Raw genomic sequence first — 23748 nt, forward strand, 5'->3', positions numbered from 1 at the left:
GGTGACACTTCCTGGGCCGGATGAAATGCACCCGAGAGTGCTCAAAGAACTTTCTGGAGAACTTGCAGAACCCTTGTCCATCATCTTCAGGACCTCTTTAAGGACTGGAGACGTCCCGGAGTACTGGAAGAGAGCAAACGTTATTCCAATCTTCAAAAAAGGGAGGAAGGATGACCTGGGAAACTACAGACCAGTGAGTCTGACCTCTGTTGTGGGGAAGATAATGGAGCAGATATTAAAGGGAGCGATCTGCAAACATCTGGAGGACAATTTGGTGATCCAAGGAAGTCAGCATGGGTTTGTCTCCAACAGGTCCTGTCAGACCAACCTGGTTTCCTTTTTTGACCAAGTGACAGGTTTGCTGGATCGGGGAAATTCGGTTGAAGTTGTTTACTTGGATTTTAGTAAAGCTTTTGATAAGGTTCCCCATGATGTTCTGATGGATAAATTGAAGGACTGCAATCTGGATTTTCAGATAGTTAGGTGGATAGGGAATTGGTTACAGAACCGCATTCAAAGAGTTGTTGTCAATGGTGTTTCGTCAGACTGGAGGGAGGTGAGTAGCGGGGTAGCTCAGGGCTCGGTGCTCGGTCCGGTACTTTTTAACATATTTATTAATCTAGATGAGGGGGTGGAGGGACTACTCACCAAGTTTGCAGATGACACCAAATTGGGAGGACTGGCAAATACTCCGGAAGATAGAGAGTTCAACGAGATCTGAAAACAATGGAAAAATGGGCAAATGAGAACAAGATGCAATTTAATAAAGATAAGTGTAAAGTTCTGCATCTGGATCAGAAAAATGAAAAGCATGCCTACTAGATGGGGGATACGCTTCTAGGTAACACTGTTTGTGAACGAGACCTTGGGGTACTTGTGGATTGTAAACTAAACATGAGCAGACAGTGTGATGCAGCGGTAAAAAAGGCAAACGCCATTTTGGGCTATATCAACAGGGGCATCATATCAAAATCACAAGATGTCATAGTCCCATTGTATACGGCACTGGTCAGACCACACCTGGAGTACTGTGTGCAGTTCTGGAGGCCTCACTTCGAGAAGGATGTAGATAAAATTGAAAGGGTACAGAGGAGAGCGACGAGGATGATCTGGGGCCAAGGGACCAAGCCCTATGAAGATAGGTTGAGAGACTTGGGAATGTTCAGCCTGGAGAAAAGGAGATTGAGAGGGGACATGATAGCCCTCTTTAAGTATTTGAAAGGGTGTCATTTGGAGGAGGGCAGGATGCTGTTTCCGTTGGCTGCAGAGGAGAGGACACGCAGTAATGGGTTTAAACTACAAGTACAACAATATAGGCTAGATATCAGGAAAAAAAATTCACAGTCAGAGTAGTTCAGCAGTGGAATAGACTGCCTAAGGAGGTGGTGAGCTCCCCCTCACTGAAAGTCTTCAAGCAAAGGTTGGATACACACTTAATCTTGGATGCTTTAGGACAGTGGTCCCCAACCATTTTATCACCGGGGACCGGTCAACGCTTGACAATTTTACTGAGGCCCGGCGCGGGGGGGGGGGAGTCTTTTTGCTGAGCGATGTCGCCACCGCCTGAGTCCCTGCTCCACTTGCTTTCCCACCATCCGCTGGGGGGCTCTGCCAGCAGCAGCTGCGCAGTGCCATGCCAAGGGGGAGCCCCAGCCATGGCGGCCAACGGAGAGCACCAAAGGTAAGCCGGTGGCAGAGTGGCAGGGCAGCACCCGAGACAGCAACCAGGAAGGAGGACGAGGAGGAGTAACGGACCGGTACCAACTGATCTGCGGACCAGCACCGGTCCCCGGACCAGGGGTTGGGGACCACTGCTTTTGGATGCTTAGGGCTGATCCTGCGTTGAGCAGGGGGTGGGACTAGATGGCCTGTATGCAAGAGTTGGTGGATGAGGTGAAGGAGGTGGGGACCATAGGTTGGATACACACTTTTCTTGGATGCTTTAGGATGCTTTGGGCTGATCCTGCGTATGGCCCCTTCCAACTCTATGATTCTATGATTTTCATACAATATTTTAATTCTTGTTCTTCAGATGACCGTTTCATCTTGAAGCAGATGCCCCGCCTGGAGGTCCAGTCTTTTCTAGACTTCGCCCCACACTACTTCACGTATATTACTAATGCTGTACAGCACAAGGTAGGGCTTGCAGAATTATTTTGGCTGCTCTTCATTGCTCCTGTTTTTAAGAATGCTTTGTTCCTCTTTCAAATATACAAGGAATGCATTTTTAAGTAAAATTATTATGGGCCATGCCTGGCTCATGACAATATGTTATTTTGGAGTTGTATTTCGTAGAGGTGCCCCTCCCTGATCTCCACATCTGACCTTCCTTAGCTCTGTACTTCAGAGGCTCTCTCTAGTAAATGCTTCATCTCATGTCCCTGAACAGAATGAATAACAATCCCATTTGCCTTTTCACAGCTGACCTCTAGCTTGACAAACTGTCTCTTATATTCCCACATTGGTAGATCAAACACAGGCAATGAGGGTTGGAGACCAGTGCTCTAAAATTATAGATGAACGCTAATTCGATTTGATGATTGGAAATTGAACCACTTCAAACTGAACCCCAAAGCAAAATTGTCATGAATGTTGTTGTGTTCGTGCTTTGTGGACCGAACGTCATGATGGGTCTACAGCTGTGAACTTATAATGCAGTTCATGGATAGAATAGAAAACTCAGTTTTACAGGAACTTGGAAGCTCTTCAAACCCTTGCTTTCTGTTTCCTGCAAAAACAACAAAAACAGCTGAGTAGTGCAGCAGTTCTCAACCTGTGGGTCGTGACCCCCCAAGGGATTGTTTGGCCTTTCCCGGGGAATCACAGTAGTGACAGCAGCATGGCACAGAGGAGGCCAACACCATGGTGCCACTGCCATGCCACTCCATTCCCAAGTCCCTCCATGCTCCATGCCCCCTGCAGTGAGAGCGACAGCAGCCTCTGCGCATGCGCACCGCTGCATCTGTGCATGCATGTGCACACGTGAGCACACATGCTGCCACCTCGCCTCTGCTGTAGGGGTCACGGGGCGGTGGCGGTTGAGAACCGCTGGAGTAGTGGGTCTCACATTGCTGTCCACCACTCAGCTGTTTGGGGGGCTTTTTGCAAACCCTGTTCAAAGAGACTGCAGTCCCTTTCAATGGAGTTCACGGGGCCATGAACCCATTTGGTTCACAGATTAACCCCAGTTCAATTTGTGGTTTGTTTCATGGTTCGGCCTGCACACTATTTTTCCAATGTGTATCCATCTCTACCAGCTTCTCTTTGCTGAGCAAAGCATGCATTTTCTGTTTCAGAAACCCACAGCTTTGGCCAAGATCCTCGGGGTGTATCGGATTGGTTTCAAGAACTCTCAGAATAACACAGAGAAGAAGCTTGACCTCCTGGTCATGGAAAATCTCTTCTATGGCAGGAAGATGGCTCAGGTGAGTTAACAACTTAGCTGCCAGGATGGCAAGATAGCCCTCAGGCTAGGATTTCTCCTGTGGAAGCAGTGAGGCTGCCAGACACACCCTTAGATAGCAGAACTATGTTTGACTGCTTGTCTTCACTTCCTCTTTCCTGAACTTCTGTCAATTAAAAGAAATGGCAGCCACACCAAGGCAAAATGAAAAGAAAGAAATAGATTGTACAAAAGGAAAATAACTGTAATGGTTAAATAATTCCCATGTGCTTTGCGTTCAGCTTCATCTGGGGGAAATAATCTGTAAACCGCTCTTGCGGAGCAGTAGAAATAAAGCACTAAGGGGTGGGTGGGAGAAGAAAGGGTCAGAGCCCGTCCATGCTAAAAACTCGGAGCGGCAAATCGGGAGCCGCAAAGCGGCTCCCTATTGGCCGCTCCGAACGTCATTCTGCCGCCAACTGTCCCACCTTCCCCCCAACTTCACCCGCCTTCCCCCACGGCAGCCATTGCTGCCCTGGCCACCACGAGAGAAGGTGGCCCAACAGGCCCCGGCCTCCGGCTGGAGCTGCCCTCGGCCCAGCCGACGGCGCGGCCTTCTGCTGAACCCAGGGGCAGCCTCGCCGCCTTCTAGACACGGTGAGGCTGCCCCTGGGTCCGCCAGAAGCCCGCAGGAAGCTCTGCGCCCGCCAGGACACTTCTGCCGGGCCCTGGGACAGCCTCACCGCATCATCTATGCGCCGGCCCTGTCCCTGGGCCTGCCAGAAGCCCGGAGGAGCCTGTGACGCCACGCGACGGCCTGGCCTTCTGCCCGGGACATAGACAGTTGTCCGCTCCTGCCCCTGCCACCACGGAAGCCTCCTCGCGAATGCCGACCTAGATGGACCCAGACTTCAGCACGCCATCAGGTAAGCTTTCGGCGGAGGGGGCCCTCCTCTGTCCCTTCCCCTTGCCCCTTCTCCCCTTTCAAAGCCCATTTTTATAAATGGGATTTGAAACTAGTATAGAACAATTCCACAGAGCATGTATAGAATTTTAATCTGTTATTGAGCGATCTCTTTTGGGCCAGGGATTACCAACAAATTGTTGTTGTTAGGTGCGAAGTCGTGTCCGACCCATCGCAACCCCGTGGACAATGATCCTCCAGGCCTTTCTGTTCTCTACCATTCCCTGGAGTCCATTTAAGTTTACACCTACTGCCTCAGTGACTCCATCTAGCCACCTCATTCTCTGTCGTCCCCTTCTTCTTTTGCCCTCAATCGCTCCCAGCATTAGGCTCTTCTCCAGGGAGTCCTTCCTTCTCATGAGGTGGCGAAAGTATTTGAGTTTCATCTTCAGGATCTGGCCTTCTAAGGAGCAGTCAGGGCTGATCTCCTCTAGGACTGACCGGTTTGTTTGCCTTGCAGTCCAAGGGACTCGCAAGAGTCTTCTCCAGCACCAGAGTTCAAAAGCCTCAATTCTTTGACGCTCGGCCTTCCTTATGGTCCAACTTTCGCAGCCATACATTGCAACTGGGAAGACCATAGCCTTGACTAAACGCACTTTTATTGGCAGGGTGATGTCTCTGCTTTTTAGGATGCTGTCTAGATTTGTCATAGCTTTCCTCCCCAGGAGCAAGCGTCTTTTAATTTCTTTGCTGCAGTCCCCATCCGCAGTGATCTTGGAGCCCAGGGAAATAAAATCTGTCACTATCTCCATTTCTTCCCCATCTATTTGCCAGGAATTGAGAGGGCCGGATGCCATGATCTTCGTTTTCTTGATGCTGAGTTTCAAGCCAACGTTTGCACTCTCCTCCTTCACCCGCATCAACAGGCTCTTTAGTTCCTCTTCACTTTCTGCCATTAGAGTGGTATCATCTGCATATCTGAGGTTGTTGATATTTCTCCCTGCAAACTTGATCCCAATTTGTGACTCCTCTAATCCCACCTTTCTCATGATGTGCTCCGCATACAAGTTAAATAGGCAAGGTGACAGTATACAGCCTTGCTGAACTCCTTTCTCAATTTTGAACTAGTCAGTGATTCCATGCCCGTTTCTCACTGTTGCTTCTTGACCTGCATATAAGTTTCTCAAGAGACAAATAAGATGCTCTGGTATTCCCATCTCTTTAAGAACTTGCCGTAATTTGTTGTGCTCCACACAATCAAAGGCTTTAGCATAGTCAATGAAGCAGAAGTAGATATTCTTCTGGAACTCCCGAGCTTTCTCCATGATCCAGCATATGTTGGCAATTTGATCTCTAATTCCTATGCCCCTTCGAAATCCTGCCTGTACTTCTGGAAGTTCTCGGTCCACATAGTGTTGGAGCCTAGCTTGTAGGATTTTGAGCATAACTTTGCTAGCATGAGAAATGAGTACAATGTTGCAGTAGTTTGAACATTCTTTGGCATTGCCCTTCTTTTTGATTGGAATGTAAACTGACCTTTTCCGATCCTGTGGCCATTGTTGAGTTTTCCAAATTTGCTGGCATATTGAGTGGAGCACGTTTACTGCATCGTCTTTTAAGATTTTGAATAGTTCAACTGGAATGCTGTCACCACCACTAGTTTTATTGTTGCTCAGACTTCCTAAGGCCCATTTGACTTCACATTCCAGGATGTCTGGCTCCAGGTCAGTAACTACCCCATTGTGGTTATCAGGGATGTTAAGCTTGTTCTTGTATAGTTCTTCTGTATAATTTTGCCACCTTTTTTAATCTCTTCTGTGAGGTCCCTACCATTTTGGTCCCTTATCATATCCATCTTTGCATGAAATGTTCTCTTCATATATCCAATTTGCTTGAAAAGATCTCTGGTCCTCCCCATTCTATTGTTTTCTTCTATTTGTTTCCACTGGTCATTTATGAAGGCATTCTTATCTCTTCTAGCTTTTCTCTAGAATTCTGCTCTCAATTGGGTGTATCTTTCTCTTTCTCCCTTGCCTTTCACTTCCCTTCTCTCCTTAGCTATTTGTAAATTTTCCTCAGACAGCCATTTTGATTTCTTGCATTTCTTTTTCTTTGAGATGGTTTTAGTTGCTACCTCTTGTACAGTGTTGCGAACCTCCATCCATAGTTGTTCAGGCACTCTGTCTATCAGATCTAATTCCTTAAATCTATTTGTCACCTCTACTGTATATTCGTCGGGGATATGATTTAGTTCATACCCGAGTGGCCTAGTGCTTGTCCCTACTTTCTTCAATTTAAGCCTAAATTTTGCAACAAGAAGCTGATGATCTGAACCACAATCAGCTTCTGGTCTTGTTTTTACTGACTGTATAGAACTTCTCCATCTTTGGCTGCAGAGCACATAGTCAATCTGATTTCTGTGTTGACCGTCTGGTGATGTCCATGTGTAGAGCCGTCTCTTGGGTTGTTGGAATAGAGTGTTTGCTATGACCATTGTATTGTCTTGACAAAATTCTACCAGACTGTGCCCTGCTTCATTTTGTACTCCAAGGCCAAACTTGCCTGTTATCCCGGTTATCTTTTGGCTTCCTACTTTAGCATTCCAATCCCCCATGATGATAAGCACATCATTTTTTGGCGTGGCTTCTAGAAGGTGTTGTAGGGCTTCATAGAACTGGTCAACTTCATCCTCTTCAGCAGCAGTGGTTGGGGCATAGGCCTGGATTACTGTGATGTTGAATGGATTCGAACTGAGATCATTCTATCAATTTGGGGATTGTATCCCAAGACTGCTTTTCCTACTCTCTTATTATGAAGGCTACTCCATTTCTTCTGCGAGATTCTTGTCCACAGTAGTATACCTGATGGTCATCTGAATTAAATTCACCCATTCCTGTCCATTTTAGTTCACTGATTCCTAAAATGTCGATGTTCAGTCTTGTCATCTCTTATTTAACCACGTCCAGCTTGCCTTGATTCATGGATCTGATGTTCCAGTTTCCTATGGAATAAAAATCTTTACAGCATCGGACTGTCTTTTCGCTACCAGTTACTTCCACAACTGAGCGTCCTTTCGGCTTTGGCCCAGTCGCTTCATTCATTCTGGCGCTACTCGTACTAGCCATCTGCTCATCCCCAGTAGCATATTGGACACCTTCCGACCTGAGGGGCTCATCTTCCGGCGTCATATCGTTTTGCCTTTTGAACTTGTCCATTGGGTTTTCATGGCAAAGATACTGGGTTTGCCATTTCCTTCTCCAGTGGATCACCTTTTATCAGAGCTCTCAGCTATGACCTGTCCGTCTTGGGTGGCCCTGCACGGCATAGCTCATAGCTTCACTGAGCTACGCAAGCCCCCTTGCCACGGCAAGGCAGCGATCCTTGAAGGGGGCATTTTTCCGTGAAGATCCATTTTTCATGATTGTATATAAATTGGGTAAGAGCCTCTTGTGGCGCAGAGTGGTAAGGCAGCAGAAATGCAGTCTGAAGCTTTGCCCATGAGGCTGGGATTTCAATCCCAGCAGCCTGCTCAAGGTTGACTCAGCCTTCCATCCTTCCAAGGTCGGTAAAATGAGTACCCAGCTTGCTGGGGGGTAAACAGTAATGACTGGGGAAGGCACTGGCAAACCACCCCGTATTGAGTCTGCCATGAAAACGCTAGAGGGCATCACCCTAAGGGTTAGACATGACCCTGTGTTTGCACAGGGGATACCTTTACCTTTATATAAATTGGGTTTTTCCTGGGGTTTCTCAGTTCAGTTCTGTCTCATCCCACCATGCTGATCTTGCTCTTTTCTGCTGCTCTCTCGATCTACCCCGCAAGGCAGTTATGTGGATGGTGCCCCCCCCAAGCTGCTTGCCCTGCCACAACCCCTGTGAAAGGGTTGTTCGACCCCCAAAGGGGTCCTGACCCCCAGGTTGAGAACCACTGCTTCTAGGACAATGTAGGAAGCTGCATTTCTTGAGTGCAAGTGAGTAGCATTTATGATAAATTATGATAAACTTCCCTACAATTTCACCTGCCTTCTCTTCTCCTAGACCTGATCTGGATAGCCCAGGCAAGCCTGATTCCATCAAATCTCAAAAGCTAAGCAGGGTCAGCCCTGTTTAGCGCTTGGAAGGAATACCAGGGTCATGACATGGGGGCAGGCAATGGCAAACCACCTCTGAATGTCTCTTGCCTGGCAGCCAGACAATCTTAGTGTCTCCTGGCTATGTTACATGCATGCCATTAAAATAATAATAAATAACTCTCTTCTCCTAGGTTTTCGATCTGAAGGGCTCCTTGCGGAACAGAAACGTGAAAACAGATACTGGGAAAGAGAGCTGCGACGTGGTCTTGCTGGATGAGAACCTCTTGAAGCTGGTGCGGGACAACCCCTTGTACATCCGTTCACACTCCAAGGCTGTCCTGAGGGTTTCCATCCACAGCGACTCTCACTTCCTTTCAAGCCACCTCATCATCGATTATTCTCTTCTTGTGGGCCGGGATGACACCAGTGACGAGCTGGTTGTTGGGATCATCGGTACGTAATCCTGTTATGCCAAATGCTTGTCTGTAAGGACACGTGTCTAAATTTAGTTGTGGGAAATTAGCTGGTCACCAAGAGGTAGCGTGGCATAACGCAAGACCTTTTATTGCACAGTTTACTGGATAATTACGTCACTGAGATAGAACCAAGGCAGACAATGATCTAAACATGGAAGGATTTTATAAATACACATTTATTTAATTAATTAGACAAAAACAACACATACACACACTCTAGCATAGAAATATATGTTCGCAGTCACTAGCACACAAGGAAAAGGCTTACTGGGATGGAACCTATACTATGGGTTGATTGAAAGTGATATCTACCTGTCTTCTGGGTGGAGCAGACTTCCGGAGGTCAGGGGAAGCAATTTGGGGCGACGGATGAGGGACCAAGACGAGCATCGGACAGCGTTTCTGTAGCCTGGAAACTGACTACACTTTGTGGCTGTGGAAGCCCAGTATTTAAAGAAACTTTGTGACGTGAGGTTATAGGAGCCTGATCCTACCTTGTCCAAGGCTTGGACAAAGAGTTTGATGGCCAGTAGCAATTGTGGCCCGGTCCCAACAAAGAAATGGGTTGCTGAGACAAAGAAACTAGCTGCTGGGAATATGAAGAAATATTTCCTTTCTGAAAGGGCTGGTGGCCCATTTCAGGCAAATCCTGGGCGATTGCTTGTGTCTGGTAAGGGAAAAGACAGAGACCAAATCTTGGATTAAATTTGGGGTTGAAAGAGGGTGGCCAGTTACCTTTACAAAACAATGTGCTTGGCTGGGTGGAGGGGTGTTTTGGATGGGGTCCTTTTGTCTTTCTATACTTGCCAGGTATGCTGACAAATTCCTCTTTTATTTGCAAGCAAGTGGGTTGGGGAAGCCTAGCTCCAAGTCCTGATTGAGGGCAAGAAGTGGATTTCAGTTGCTCTCCCATTATGTTTTGCAAGGCTTGACCTGGCTTTTTCTCTCTGGTGCCAGGGTCTGCGCAGGAGTGTCAGGAAGGGTTGGCATGGGTGTGCCAGTCTGCAGTGGAGGGGTGATAGCCCACAAAACAATCTCCCCTTCATTTGGGAACTACAAAGAGTGGAACTCTTTGGAACGTTCACAAATTACCAAAACCCATGTAAGCAAAGATAAATGTCCACAAAATAAAGTAGTTAGAACAGATAGAAAGAAATTTGGGAAGGTGAGGTAGGCTTCCAGTTCATGCAACTAGAAAAACTTCCTACTCTTTTGTTGTTGTTAGGTGCGAAGTCGTGTCCGATTCATCGCAACCCCATGGGCAATGATCCTCCAGGCCTTCCTGTCCTCTACCATTCCCCAGAGTCCATTTAAGTTTGCACCGACTGCTTCAGTGACTCCATCCAGCCACCTCATTCTCTGTCGTCCCCTTCTTTTGCCCTCCCAGCATTAGGCTCTTCTCCAGGGAGTCCTTCCTTCTCATGAGGTGGCTAAAGTATTTGAGTTTCATCTTCATGATCTGGTCTTCTAAGGAGCAGGCAGGGCTGATCTCCTCTAGGACTGACCAGTTTGTTCGCCTTGCAGTCCATGGGACACGCAAGAGTCTTCTCCAGCACCAGAGTTCAAAAGCCTCAATTATTTGACGCTTGGCCTTCCTTATGGTCCAGCTTCCACAGCCATACATTGCAACTGGGAAAACAATAGCCTTGACTAGACACACTTATACTGGCAGAGTGATGTCTCTACTTTTTAGGATGCCGTCTAGATTTGTCATAGCTTTCTTCCCCAGGAGCAAGCATCTTTTAATTTCTTTGCTGTAGAACCCATCTGCAGTGATCTTGTAGCCCAGGAAAATAAAATCTGTCACTACCTCAATTTCTTCCAATTCTATTTGCCAGGAATTGAGAGGGCCAGATGCCATGATCTTTGTTTTCTTGATGTTGAGTTTCAAGCCAATTTTTGCACACTCCTCCTTCACCTGCATCAACAGGCTCCTAAGTTCCTCTTCGCTTTCTGCCATTAGAGTAGTATCATCTGCATATCTGAGGTTGTTAATATTTCTCCCTGCAATCTTAATCCCAATTTGTGACTCATCTAACCCTGCCTTTCTCATAATGTGCTCTGCATACAAGTTAAACAGGCAGGGCGACAGTATACAGTCTTGCCAAACTCCTTTCTCAATTTTGAACCAACCCGTGATTCCATGCCCGTTTCTCACTGTTGCTTCTTGACCTGCATATAAATTTCTCAATAGACAGATAAGATGCTCTGGTATTCCCATCTCTTTAAGAACTTGCCACAATTTGTTGTGCTCCACACAATCAAAGGCTTTAGCATAGTCAATGAAGCCAAAGTAGATGTTTTTCTGGAATTTCCTAGCTTTCTCCATGATCCAGCATATTTTGGCAATTTGATCTCTAGTTCCTCTGGATCATAGAAGCATAGAGTTGGAAGGGGCCTCATGAACATTTTTTGGCATTGCCCATTTTTGGGATTGGATTGTAAACTGACCTTTTCCAATCCTGTGGCCACTGCTGAGTTTTCAAAATTTGCTGGCATATTGAGTGAAGCACTTTTACTGCATCGTCTTTTAAGATTTTGAATAGTTCAACTGGAATGCTGTCACCTCCACTAGCTTTATTGTTGCTCAGACTTCTTGTGGCAAGTTCTTAAAGAGATGGGAATACCAGAGCATCTTATCTGTCTATTGAGAAATCTATATGCAGGTCAAGAAGCAACAGTGATTCACTCACTGTTGCTTCTTGACCAACAGTAAACTCACTCTTGTATAGTTCTTCTATATAATTTTGCCACCTTTTTAAAATCTCTTCTGCTTCTGTGAGGTCTCTACCATTTTGGTCCTTTACCACAGTGGTCCCCAACCTTTTTTTCACCGGGGACCGGTCAACGCTTGACAATTTTACTGAGGCCCGGGGGGGGGAGGAGTAGAGTTTTGCCGAGGGACGTCACTGTCCCCTGAGCCCCTCCACTTGCTTTCCCGCCGGTGTTCCTGACTTCCCACTGCCCGCTGGGGGGCGCTGCCAGCAGCAGCTGTGCAGTGCCACGCCAAGGGGGAGCCTCAGCAATGGCGGCCGCTGGAGAGCACCAAAGGTAAGCCGGTGGCAGAGTGGCAGGGCAGCACCTGAGACAGCAGCTGGGGAGGAGGACGAGGAGGAGCCAAGGCCCGGTACTGACTGATCCACGGACCGGTCCCGGTCCCCAGACCGGGGATTGGGGACCACTGCTTTACCATACCCATCTTTGCATGAAACGTTCTCTTCCTATCTCCAGTTTTCTTTAAGAGATCTCTGGCCCTCCCTATTCTATTGTTTTCTTCTATTTGTTTGCATTGTTCATTTAAAAAGGCATTCTTATCTCTTCTAGCTATTCTCTGAAATTCAGCATTCAATTGGGTGTATCTTTCTCTTTCTCCCTTGCTTCCCTTCTCTCCTGAGCTATTTGTAAAGCTTCCTCAGACAGCCATTATGCTTTCTTGCATTTCTTTTTCTTTGGGATTGTTTTAGTTGCTACCTCTTGTACAATGTTGCGAACCTCCATCCATAGTTCTTCAAGCACTCTGTCTATTAGATCTATAGATCTAATTTCTTAAATCTAGTTGTCACATCTACTGTATATTTGTCAGGGATATGGTTTAGTTCATACCTGCTTTTCCCTACTTTCTTCAATTAAAGCCTAAATTTTGCAACAAGAAGCTGATGATCTGAACCACAATCAGCTCCTGGTCTTGTTTTTACTGACTGTATAGAACTTCTCCATCTTTGGCTGCAGAGCACATAGTCTATCTGATTTCTGTGTTGACCGTCTGATGTTGTCCATGTGTAGAATTGTCTCTTGGGTTGTTGGAAAAGAGTGATTGCTATGACCATTGTATTCTCTTAACAAAATTCTACAAGCCTGTGCCCTGCTTCATTTTGTACTCCAAGACCAAACTTGCCTGTTATCCCAGTTACCTTTTGGCTTCCTACTTTAGCATTCCAATCCCCCATGATGATAAGCACATCATTTTTTGGCGTGGCTTCTATAAGGTGTTGTAGGGCTTCATAGAACTGATCAACTTCATCCTCTTCAGCAGCAGTGGTTGGGGCATAGACCTGGATCACTGTGATGTTGAATGGTTTGCCTTGGATTCGAACTGAGATCATTCTGTCATTTTGGGGATTGTATCCCAAGACTGCTTTTCCTACTCTCTTATTATGAAGGCTACTCCATTTCTTCTGCGAGATTCTTGTCCACAGTAGTATACCTGATGGTCATCTGAATTAAATTCACCCATTCCTGTCCATTTTAGTTCACTGATTCCTAAAATGTCGATGTTCAGTCTTGTCATCTCTTGTTTGACCACGTCCAGCTTGCCTTGATTCATGGATCTGACGTTCCAGGTTCCTATGGAATAAAAGTCTTTACAGCATCAGACTGTCTTTTCGCTACCAGTTACTTCCACAACTGAGCGTCCTTTCGGCTTTGGCCCAGTCGCTTCATTCATTCTGGCGCTACTCGTACTAGCCGTCTACTCATCCCCAGTAGCATATTGGACACCTTCCAACCTGAGGGGCTCATCTTCCGGTATCATATCATTTTGCCTTTTGAACTTGTCCATAGAGTTTTCATGGCAAAGATACTGGAGTGGTTTGCCATTTCCTTCTCCAGTGGATCACCTTTTGTCAGAGCTCTCTGCTATGATCTGTCCGTCTTGGGTGGCCCTGCACGGCATAGCTCATAGCTTCACTGGGCTACGCAAGCTCCTTCGCCACAACAAGGCAGCGATCCTTGAAGAGGTTCCTACTCTCTCAAAGCCAAATTGAAAGCAAAAATAGTTTTTGGAGGTGGTCCCTTTAACTTGACTATGGAAATGTGCGGGCAAAGTGAAAACTAAATCTTTTCCCTTTGACGGTTGCGGGCAATTATTTCTAACATTCGGGCAGCAATCTACCTTATAACTACAATCTATAATAAAGCATTGTTCTAAATATACGGTTACATTCAATTGCTTAAATCCTAAGGGGGAACACACACACAAACATCAATACAACAATACAATAACAATAAAAGAAATAAGATACATAACTCTCATGGAGGAAAAGAGGTTAGGCATTGTTCCCTTTAAGTCAAATGTCCAATCCGGTTGGGGTAGCAGCTGCAATTGCTTGGCTACTAGTCAGTCCTGGTCAGGTGTAGGCTAGAGTCAAAAATTTTCCAATCAAAGATGAATTTTTATTCCATCACCGTCTTGTGTTGGTAGACGGGAAGGGCTCTTGAGTCTTTCCCCAGGGACTCAGGCTAACTTCCGTATCAGAGAGCTTGAGTGCGTACTTGTGCTCCTGATTTTCCAATGCTAGTCAGATGTCCCGTTCCAAACTTTTTGACGCTGTTTGGAGTTCTCTAATCTGTGCCACACTGTCCTTCAGCGCGATGTAGAGACCCCAGGCAGCATGAGTACTCACACTTCCCAGTTTCAACCTCCTGGAGTTATAGTAAGACTGAAAAGTCTCTGTAAGTTTCTCCAGGGTATTTGGGAACCCAGGTTTCCAGGGGTTGCGCCCTTTTGACATGACCCACTTGGTCAGGTAGTCCACCCTGTCCTTGCTCTGACAGGCTTCAGCAAGAACAACCTTCGCAGCCATCCCTTACGGCAGCGACTACCAAAACACTCAAAGAGATGGGGAAAATCCTACAGGCAGAACACCCAAGAATTAACCCAAGATTATTGGAACTGAGCTCTGGTATGCAGCAAAAGGAAGACCAGGTCTGCGTCCTCTGTGTCTGTAGAACGATCACAGCCTGCACCAACCCTGATTCATGGTACACACAGCATGCAAACAGGAGGAAAAGGGGGGGGCTGGCATGGTGTCCTTTCTTGCCCTGCAATTAACGGAAGTGCCCGAAGTCAGGATGAGCACCAACAAATCTTGACTGATTCACAGTATCTACAGCTCGTGATCGGAAGAGGAGGAGGAGCCCTGATTCACGATATATATGAATGGGTAAACCTCGGCTCTGCCCTAGCGAAGGTCAGATGCGCGAGGGCGGGCTTCACTAACGCATGCTACGTGGCGGGAGACACCCAGTGGGTCTGAAAGATGCAATGTGGGTTCCCTATAAAGCAACAGTCAAAACCCACAACAAATTCTAGGCAGACACCGTTTTACCCCACAGCCAACAGGCTTTGCAGTACTAAAGGCAGTGGTCCCCAACCTTTTTAACCCCAGGGATCGGTCAACGCTTGACGATTTTACTGAGGCCGGGGGGGGGGGAGTCTTTTGCCGAGGGATGTTGCCACCGCCGCCTGAGCCCCTGCTCCGCTTGCTTTTCGACCGGCGTCCCTGACTTCCTGTCACCCACTGGGAGGCGCTGCTAGCAGCAGCTGCGCAGTGCCACGCTGAGGGGGAGCCCCAGCCATGGTGGCCACCGGAGAGCACCAGAGGTGAGCCAGCGGCAGAGTGGCAGGGCAGCCCCTGAGGCAGCAGCTGGGAAGGAGGACGAGGAGGAGCCGCGGCACAGTACCGACTTATCCACGGACAGGTACCAGTCTATGGACTGGGGACCACTGCTAAAAGGAAGGAGGGGAACGGAAAGCAGCCCACCCAGAATTCACACAACAAGAATCAGCGAAACACACTCAAACAACAAAAGCTACTGGTTTGACTCAGAGACCTTTTCCCTATGTCACGGAGGTTTTAAACCTAGGTAGCCGCATGTCTGCTTTTACCATGGAATAAAAGGCCCAGGGCAATTGCCTGCATGATCTACCAAATCTGTGACACCAAATACGTGTCTCTAAGGACACGTGTCTAAATTTAGTTGTGGGGAATTGGCTGGTAGAGCCACCAAGAAGCAGTGATGTACATGGCAGGAGATTGTGGATTAAAGGTTAAGGTCTGCTGGGTTAGAACAAGGAGCAGGTGAAGAGCATGATGGGAGCTTGAACACAGAAAGGAGGAAACAGGGCAGTTCCACATAGACCAAAGGATGTATTAAGGTGTATGTGTGTTTATGTGAGGGGAGTATTTGCTAATAGCAGTTTTCCCATAGCCTCTGGAATAGTCATTGCATCCAAGACTGCAAAACTTAACTCAGGTTAACTTCCCTTTATTGTAGATTACATCCGTACATTTACTTGGGACAAAAAGCTTGAAATGGTGGTTAAGTCAACAGGCATTCTGGGAGGTCAAGGTGAGTTGGAGGAGTCTTTTCAGTTAACTATCAACACTTCTTTTTTCCATTCTTCAGTTCTTTTTATTCCTTTTTGTAGTATGTTTTCAACAGAGCTATGTTGTCTGGGGATTATAAACATACAAACTCCATCTTGAAATGCCAGAAGCCGTAAGATGCTGTGTAAAGGGAAGGGAGCAAGATTTTCAAGCCTGCATAATTGTCCTAATTGGGGGTGGGAGGTGCGTCTGAAAGAACTACATTGCATTTTCTCTAGTTCCAATACAAGTGAAAAGGTGTGAATGGAGTACTTAGGAGAGCCAGTCTCCAAACAGCTTGTTGAATCATTCCTTAGGCACCAATATCATTCTGGAAAACACAAACCAGCTTGATTGGAATTGGTTGGCCACCAGCTCTTACCTACATGTTTGCCATGAGAGCATCTTCTCTGTTCTGAGATATCATTCCCTTGTGCAGCAGAGTATTGTTTTGCAGTACCAGGATGCAGAAATGCTGTAGATATACCTGCTATTTGTTGGCACCTGGATGAAAACCAAAAGGAGCAATTGCTTGTTATTCCCAACTGCAGAATAGTCATCATGAAACTGAAGGCATCTTTAGCACTCTGGATTTGCTTCCAGCTTTCACTTTTACCACAAATTTTGTGCAAGTTTATTTTTCAGATTACAAAATCTAAAACAATACAACAGGAATATAGGTTCAGGGGGTTGCCCTGTTGGCCTGAAGGAGCAGAACAAAGTTTAAATCCAGTGACATCTTTAAGATCAACAAAAGTGCCATAGGACTTTGTTCTGCAATAAGAATAGTATTAGACATATTAAACAGTGTAAAAAGATTGAGTTTCAAGGTTAGAAAACTGCATTAGGGACATTATTATTATTAGCTGATAGGATGCCCTCCTTGCAACAAGGCTTGGGGTGGTTTGTAACATGCATATACATCCACAGTATCCTAGAACAGACATGAGCAGCTGCATTTTGTACCAGCTGCAGTTTCTGGGTTAGGGCTAAGGGTAGGCCCACCTAGAATGAGTTAGAGTAATCTTAACATGGAGGTGATAATCACATGGATGACTGTGGGTAGGTTTTTCAGGGCGCTAGTAGCTTAGCCTCATGAGAAGGAAGGACTCCCTGGAGAAGAGCCTAATTCTGGGAGCGATCGAGGGCAAAAGAAGAAGGGGACGACAGAGAATGAGGTGGCTGGATGGAGTCACTGAAGCAGTAGGTGCAAACTTAAATAGACTCTGGGGAATGGTAGAGGACAGGAAGGCCTGGAGGATCATTGTCCATGGGGTCGCGATGGGTCAGACACGACTTCGCACCTAACAACACAACAACAAGCTTAGCCTGATATTAGAAGTCCAAAAACTGGGTTACAAACCAGGTTAGAGGACAATGTAGCAAAAACAAGATAGTGCATGTAATAGTGACAAAAGCCACCCCCTTGTCTCCTTGTGAAAGGCATCCTTCCAAAGAAGTCCAATATTTCATGCCTGGTTCCCATTGGTAGATGAGGAACCAATAGTCTCTGGTTCTTGGGCCTTGTTAGATGGATATAAGGGACTTGGGAAATCTCATATCCTGTTTTGAAGCCCTTCTGTCTTATACCTACCATCTTGATCAAAACAAATACCCAGCATCAGTGTTCAGCTGTTGTGGCTACACCAACCTAATTTATAAAACCTATCTTTTTGTTTTGTTTTTTCTTTCATTGTTAAATAATTAGGCAAAATGCCAACAGTAGTTTCTCCAGAATTGTACCGGACTCGGTTTTGTGAAGCCATGGACAAGTACTTTCTGATGGTGCCAGATCACTGGACAGGGCTGGGCCTGAACTGTTAAAGGACCCCCTGAGAAGATGCAGAAGAGAGGCTCCTTCAGATTTCCTCACCACCATTGTCTTTGGCAGCCGCTTAAAGGAGCTTCTGCCTGCGGCAAACGGCATTTGTCTAACTACACGCTTTGGAAAGTTGATGCAGGCCCGTTAATGTGAAAGCTGCCCTTCTAATCAGCTCAAGTCCAGACTCCTACTGCCTCACGCAACAGAGAGACACCACTCCTATCCAGCCAGCAGCTGCAAGGGGGGGTAGTGTATCCCCACACACACAGGCTACTCTATACTGTGAGAGCACTGGGTTCAAATCTTGGCCTCTTCGAAATGGTGGCCGGCGTTAGAAAACTTGCACATATTACACAGTATGAAATCCCAACTGAATATGCAGATAAACCGCCCCCTTCCCTCAAATCAGCCTATTAGGATGTTGTGGAAATTTATTTAAGATGAGGAAAGAAAAGCTATTCATTAGGGCAGCAGTAGCAGCAGTATCTTGCCACTGTGGTGACCGGGAACGTGAACATGATGGTGGAACTTGCTCTGTCACACACTGATCCCTTTGTACAGGTTTCCACATACTGTAAACTTTGGAGAGTTTTAGTCATGTATAGAGAACACCATTTTGTCATTTGGAGCACCGCCTTTCTTTTAAAGGTAAAACACTTTTTAAAAACTGCCATCAGGTATTTTACTGCAGGTCCACTCCCACCTTGGATTCCCATGCACCACCAGTTAATGGAATTGTTCTGCTTCGAGCTGGGTCAGGCGTGCGTGCTCACCTCCGTTCACACAAACAACCCCCACCCACAAGCCAACTCTCTCCAAAGCAAGCCTCTTGACTGGGCTGAGACCAGCCTTGAGAGAGCTTCCAAAGCATGCAGCTTTTACTGCCTTCCCGTTTCTCTGAGGGAGCACTTGGTCTCATCTGGATGACAAAATATTTTTAGTTCCAGAGCAACACCACTATATTTTCGTTCCAGGAATAGCGGCTTTAAAGTACCCATCCTGCCTTACCCAATTCATTTTCATCTCATTACCAGCCTAAGTATTACATTCCACAAATCTCTCTTTGAAATAAAAAAAACAACGAAGCCAGGTTAGAGCCATAGGTGCTCTAGCCCCAAGGACCCGGAGTTTAGAAGGTGCTCTGAATGATAACTGAACCAAGGTGGTATGTGGTATAAAGAGACTGGGTTGTCATGGGGATTTGGAAAATCTTTGCAACCTGAAAGTTTTATTTTTTTTAAAAATCGGTAAAGTTTACATTTTGTTTGAGCATAATAAAGGCCAGTGGAAATGAGAATGCGCGTGTTCAAGAAGGCACAACCAGCTTTCTCCTTGAAAGAAGAGTGAGGGATCGCAAATCTGAGGATAAAGTGCAAACTCAGTTCAATCCTAAACAGAGGCCCATTCCGCGCAGGTTTAATGTAGCAGGAGTTTGGCAAATTGTAATCACTACTAAAATGTAGTTATGCACAACGTCGTACACAATCTGCCACACTCCTGAAACAGTCCGGCTAGAAGCACTTCGTTGTAGCGCTTCCAGGGTAATCCCAAAAAGTGGATTCACCCTCTGGAAAGCGCTACACTCTTGCAACCAATCTGCAACACTAGCGAAAAAGTTCTGTACATTACCATTGTTGCGGTTTCAGCAAAGTCCATCCCCCTGGCTCTCTCCTCTGATCTTCTGGCGAAGCGATTGCCATTTTTTTTTCTCGGAGCGAGCGGAGAGCAATGAACCAGCAAGCCTTCATTAACCCAGCAAGGCTTCTCCGGCTGCAGTCCCTCCACAGAGCTGCTTTAAGTCACCAAGCACAACACAGCCCAAGTTCCCTTTATTTTCGGCCAAAAATTGCGCCCGTGCACGGGGGGGGGGGATTTTTTTTTCACTCGGGGGTGTGTGGCAACAATGAATCGCCAGCTCATACACCACCTGCCAGCTAGATGGGTTGCAACGAATCAACGCAGATTCGTTGCAATGTGTGTTTTTTTTAAAACCTGTCTTAAAGGGAAAGGGGCTTTTCGGGAGCATGATAACAGCTGCCCATTGGCTGTTCGTTTGAGTGACGGCCAGGGGCAGGACAAAGCACAGAAAAAATCGCTTCCTTTCTAGCGATTTTTGGCGAGACCGGAAACCTGTGGGAAACGATTGCAATGCTACTGAATTCAACTACAAAGGCAGGTATGCATAACGCTGAATTCCACTATTTTAAATTCCGGAATTGCTTAGTGTAAGCAATTGGCCACATTGATTCTTGTACGGAATGGGCCAGAGTTTCCATCCTTCTAAACACATTCACTAAAGTGGACTGAGAAGGATTGAAACCTGTTTTCATACAGGTTAGGATCACACTGAAATTTTCTCACTATTTTAAGAAAAATCCTAATCCTAGCTTTTTGTGGTGCTTTGGGTAGGGGTCTTCAACTGCAAATAGGACATTAACAGTCCCATTCCTAGCAGTCAGGGGTGATCATGAGGATTTCCCACAAACCTCTAAAAGGTGTAGTGTTGAAGAGCGGCAGCTTCTAATCTGGATAGCCGGGTATGATTCCCCGCTCCCCCCATATGCTGCCATCTGGATGACCATGGGCTAGTCACAGATCTGTTAGAGCTGTTATCACAGAACAGTTCTGTCAGAGCTCTCTTGGCCCCACAGGGTGTCTGTTGTGGGGGGAGAGGAAGGGAAGGTTATTGGAAGCCACTTTGAGATACCTTCAGGTTGTGAAAAACCGAGTATAAAAGCCAACTCTTCTTCTAAAGGTGCAGCACAATGCTAGATGGAGCTTCCCGTTGACAACTGAGAATCTGTTTCAATGTTGCTCAGACCAGAGGGGGCACATTAGATCCCCATTCCCCATGAAACATGAGGCATAACTGGGTATTTATCAATTCCCCATGAAACATGAGGCATAACTGGGTGTTTGGTGTAGTGGTTAAGAGTGGCGGCTTCTAATCTGATGAGCTGGATTTGATTCCTTACTCCTCCACATGCAGCCAACTGGATGCGACTGTAAGCTGCTTTGAGACTCCTGGTAGAGAAAAGCGACATATAAAAACCAGCTCTTCTTGTTCCTGATTTTGAGGTGTTCGAAATTCATGGTATAAGTGCCAAGACGCTGTATCAAGAATACACAGTGGCCATTTCTGAGTATACATGGGGAAAGTTCAATTATTTGTTTTCAAACAGAGTTCTGTTAGAATCATAGATAATCAGTCCCCATCTGGTGCTATGACAGATCTTTGCCCCCTTGCATTCATTCCCTTTATTTCCAGTTCAATCAACACAGATTCCTTAATGGACTATCTGCATGAGCTTTTAGCTGACTTAAGGTATGGCTTGTAACAGATTTCTGGCTTGAATGTGAGGAGGGAAATTCAATATCATGTTGCTTTCCCTTGAATTGCTGCTTATAAGATTTCTGGAAATTGTTTCCAGTACTTGAAGGTGAAATGCTTCTGATTAGCACAGGTAAGGAATGCTGCCTGTAGGTGTAAAACCATATCTTTGGCTTCGCAACTGGAGAGGAGCTTATATTTTAAAAGAAAAAGCCTTGATTTCTTCAGCTCAGAGCCCTCTGTTTTTCTGTTTCAGCCTCAGGTGTTCTGGGAAGTTAGCAGCACCAAGCTCCTTTTGCTAATTTATGCCCTGCACCATATAGTTCTATTGTCAGAAGAACTAAATAGCTGATTTAAGAGACGTTGAATGCATGTTCCTGTGTCTTGGAAATGACATTACAAATGTTTTCCTAAATGCAAAAATTGTTTACCTTGAAGCACTTAAGCCTCTGGATTAAAAATTCGATAGCCTTAACTTGGCCAGCTGGCTTGTCTTGCCTCAAAGCATATTGGCTTGGTGGTTCCTGCAGCTCGCTTTGAAAGAGGGCCCTGATTCCTGAAGCATTGTTTGATCATTTCCCCCCTCCCCCAAGTAATTGCATTAAGCTTCCATACAATTTCAGGCTTGAAAGTTCCATGTAGTCCAAGCAGTGGCCATGGTATGAGGTGGATGAATTCTGAAGCAGTAGAATGCACTGTAACTTCAAATGGCAGGGGAGGAAAAACATTTTTTCCATATGTCCTCCTGTAAAAACTCATTGTGGCAAGAAAATTCCGAGGAAGGGTGCATCAACAGCTCCTTTTTCTCTGTTCTAGCTTTCTACTTGCAGGAAGATAAAGAATAATTGGCACTTATCACCTTCCCCTTTTCGTTGCAGTGTGTTTCATTCTGCCCGATCATTCCCATTGCGTTCTGCTGCATGTTGAGATGAGCCACAAGAGAATAAATCCTAGATCAGTTGCAGCAATTTTTTTTTCTTTGATATAAGCTACGGTACTGACTTCAGCAAGGGCTTGTTTCCAGGATGCAATGAATATAGGCTTGCCAACTTCCAGGAGGGAGCTGGCAGTCTCCAAGGTTTCCAACTAGTCTCGAGGCGAGGCGTAGAGTGGCAGCTTCTCATTCCCACTCCTCCCCATGCAGCCCAGCTGTGTGAACTTGGGCTAGTCACAGTTCTATTAGCACTGTTATCACAGAACAATCCTGTCAGAGCTCTCTCAGCCCAACCTATCTCACAAGGTGTGGGGAGAAGAAGGGAAAGCGTCAGCCGCTTTGAGACACCTTCGGGTAGTGAAAAGCAAGGTATAAAAACCACCTCTTCTTCAAGAGAGATCAGTTTACAGGAGCAAACAGCCACCTGGAAACATCGGCTCTATATGGCATGATACCCAATTGAAGTCTCTTCCCCTGACAAAGCCCATCTTCCTCAGGCTCCACCCCCTGAATATCCAAGTGTTTCCTAACCCAGATCTGGCAACTATTGAGGCTGGGGATCAACCCTGGAAACATTCCATTTAGAAAAGAAAAATGCTACTTTTTCTTAGTAAGCAGCCCTCCTATATTGCTGATGTTACCCAGAAGGTAGGGCTTGAGGCTTTGCATTCAAGCAACAAACTCTACTTATATCTTGCTGTGAATTCTCTCACTTGAATGGCTAGAATTGAATGTTGTCCTTTCATATTAAAATGCTTCCATACTAACTTTTCTCCACTTTCTAGAAAGCAATAAGTATCATTCATCAGATTGATTAACACCTGAAACCTGTAACAGCAGGTAACAGAACAGGAAAGGTAGTATGCAAATTCCTCACCTCTCTCAGTAGAAGTTAAGCTCAAGCCTAGTATTCTAAATGCACCTAGACAGTATTCATGTTACGGTCAGTGCAATATGTTTGTTTTAAATATTGCTGTACAGAATTGTATACAGAATTAAGGAAGTTTTTACAATTGTAGACATGCTACTAGAACTGTTTTTCCCCCCATGGGCAGGGTGAGAGTAGGAATATGTTTGGGTCTAATGATGGAAAATGCCAGTATATTTTTGTGTTTGTATAGCTCCACTTTAAGGTCAGAAGGAAGGGGAGGACAATAACTGGAATGACAAGAATCAACACTGTTAAAATAATGCAGAACAGACTTAAACCATGTCAAAGCACTTATTTAATGTATATTATGTGTGTATTTCTATCCTATCTTGCGTGTTGGATGTATCTTTTTATGACATTGTTCAACTATTTAAAATTAATTTCCTTGCTTAGTTTGATTACTAAATTGTATATAGGTTGGTGGGGTGGAGAGAAATAAAGTATGTAAATGGTAGCTGCTGTTTTTTACTGGTTTCCTTTGTTGTCTCCAAAACACTTAGGGATGGGGACAAGATTGTCTTTGGTGGAGTCTGCAAGTCATGTTTTGCCCACAGATGGCTCCATGGCATAAACCTATATGAATGACCATGGTGGATGCAGGCTACTTGAGGTTATGTTACAGTGCTCGGGATATATACAATACGAGATATTGTTCATGTCTCTGTCATCTACATTGGTGGTCCCCAACCACCGGACTGTGGCCCGTTGCCGGGCCACGAAGGCCCTGGCACCGGACCATAGCTCCCT

At 45.8% G+C, this 23748-nt stretch overlaps 1 protein-coding gene across 5 annotated transcripts in view; it reads left to right on the forward strand.

Moving 5' to 3' along the window:
* PIKFYVE (phosphoinositide kinase, FYVE-type zinc finger containing) overlaps positions 1–23455 on the forward strand; it is a 241446-nt gene extending 217991 nt beyond the window's left edge. For all 5 annotated transcript variants that reach the window (XM_077319274.1, XM_077319275.1, XM_077319278.1 and 2 more), the window contains 5 exons: positions 2033–2136; positions 3297–3425; positions 8551–8812; positions 15892–15966; positions 17692–23455. In XM_077319274.1, coding sequence (XP_077175389.1) covers positions 2033–2136; positions 3297–3425; positions 8551–8812; positions 15892–15966; positions 17692–17807 — 686 coding nt within the window. In that variant the 3' untranslated portion in view covers positions 17808–23455. The remainder of the gene's footprint in view (positions 1–2032; positions 2137–3296; positions 3426–8550; positions 8813–15891; positions 15967–17691) is intronic.
* The last annotated feature ends 293 nt before the right edge of the window (positions 23456–23748 follow it).

The sequence above is a fragment of the Paroedura picta genome, chromosome 2, assembly GCF_049243985.1.
Source record: "Paroedura picta isolate Pp20150507F chromosome 2, Ppicta_v3.0, whole genome shotgun sequence".
In the NCBI taxonomy this organism is placed as follows: domain Eukaryota; kingdom Metazoa; phylum Chordata; class Lepidosauria; order Squamata; family Gekkonidae; genus Paroedura; species Paroedura picta.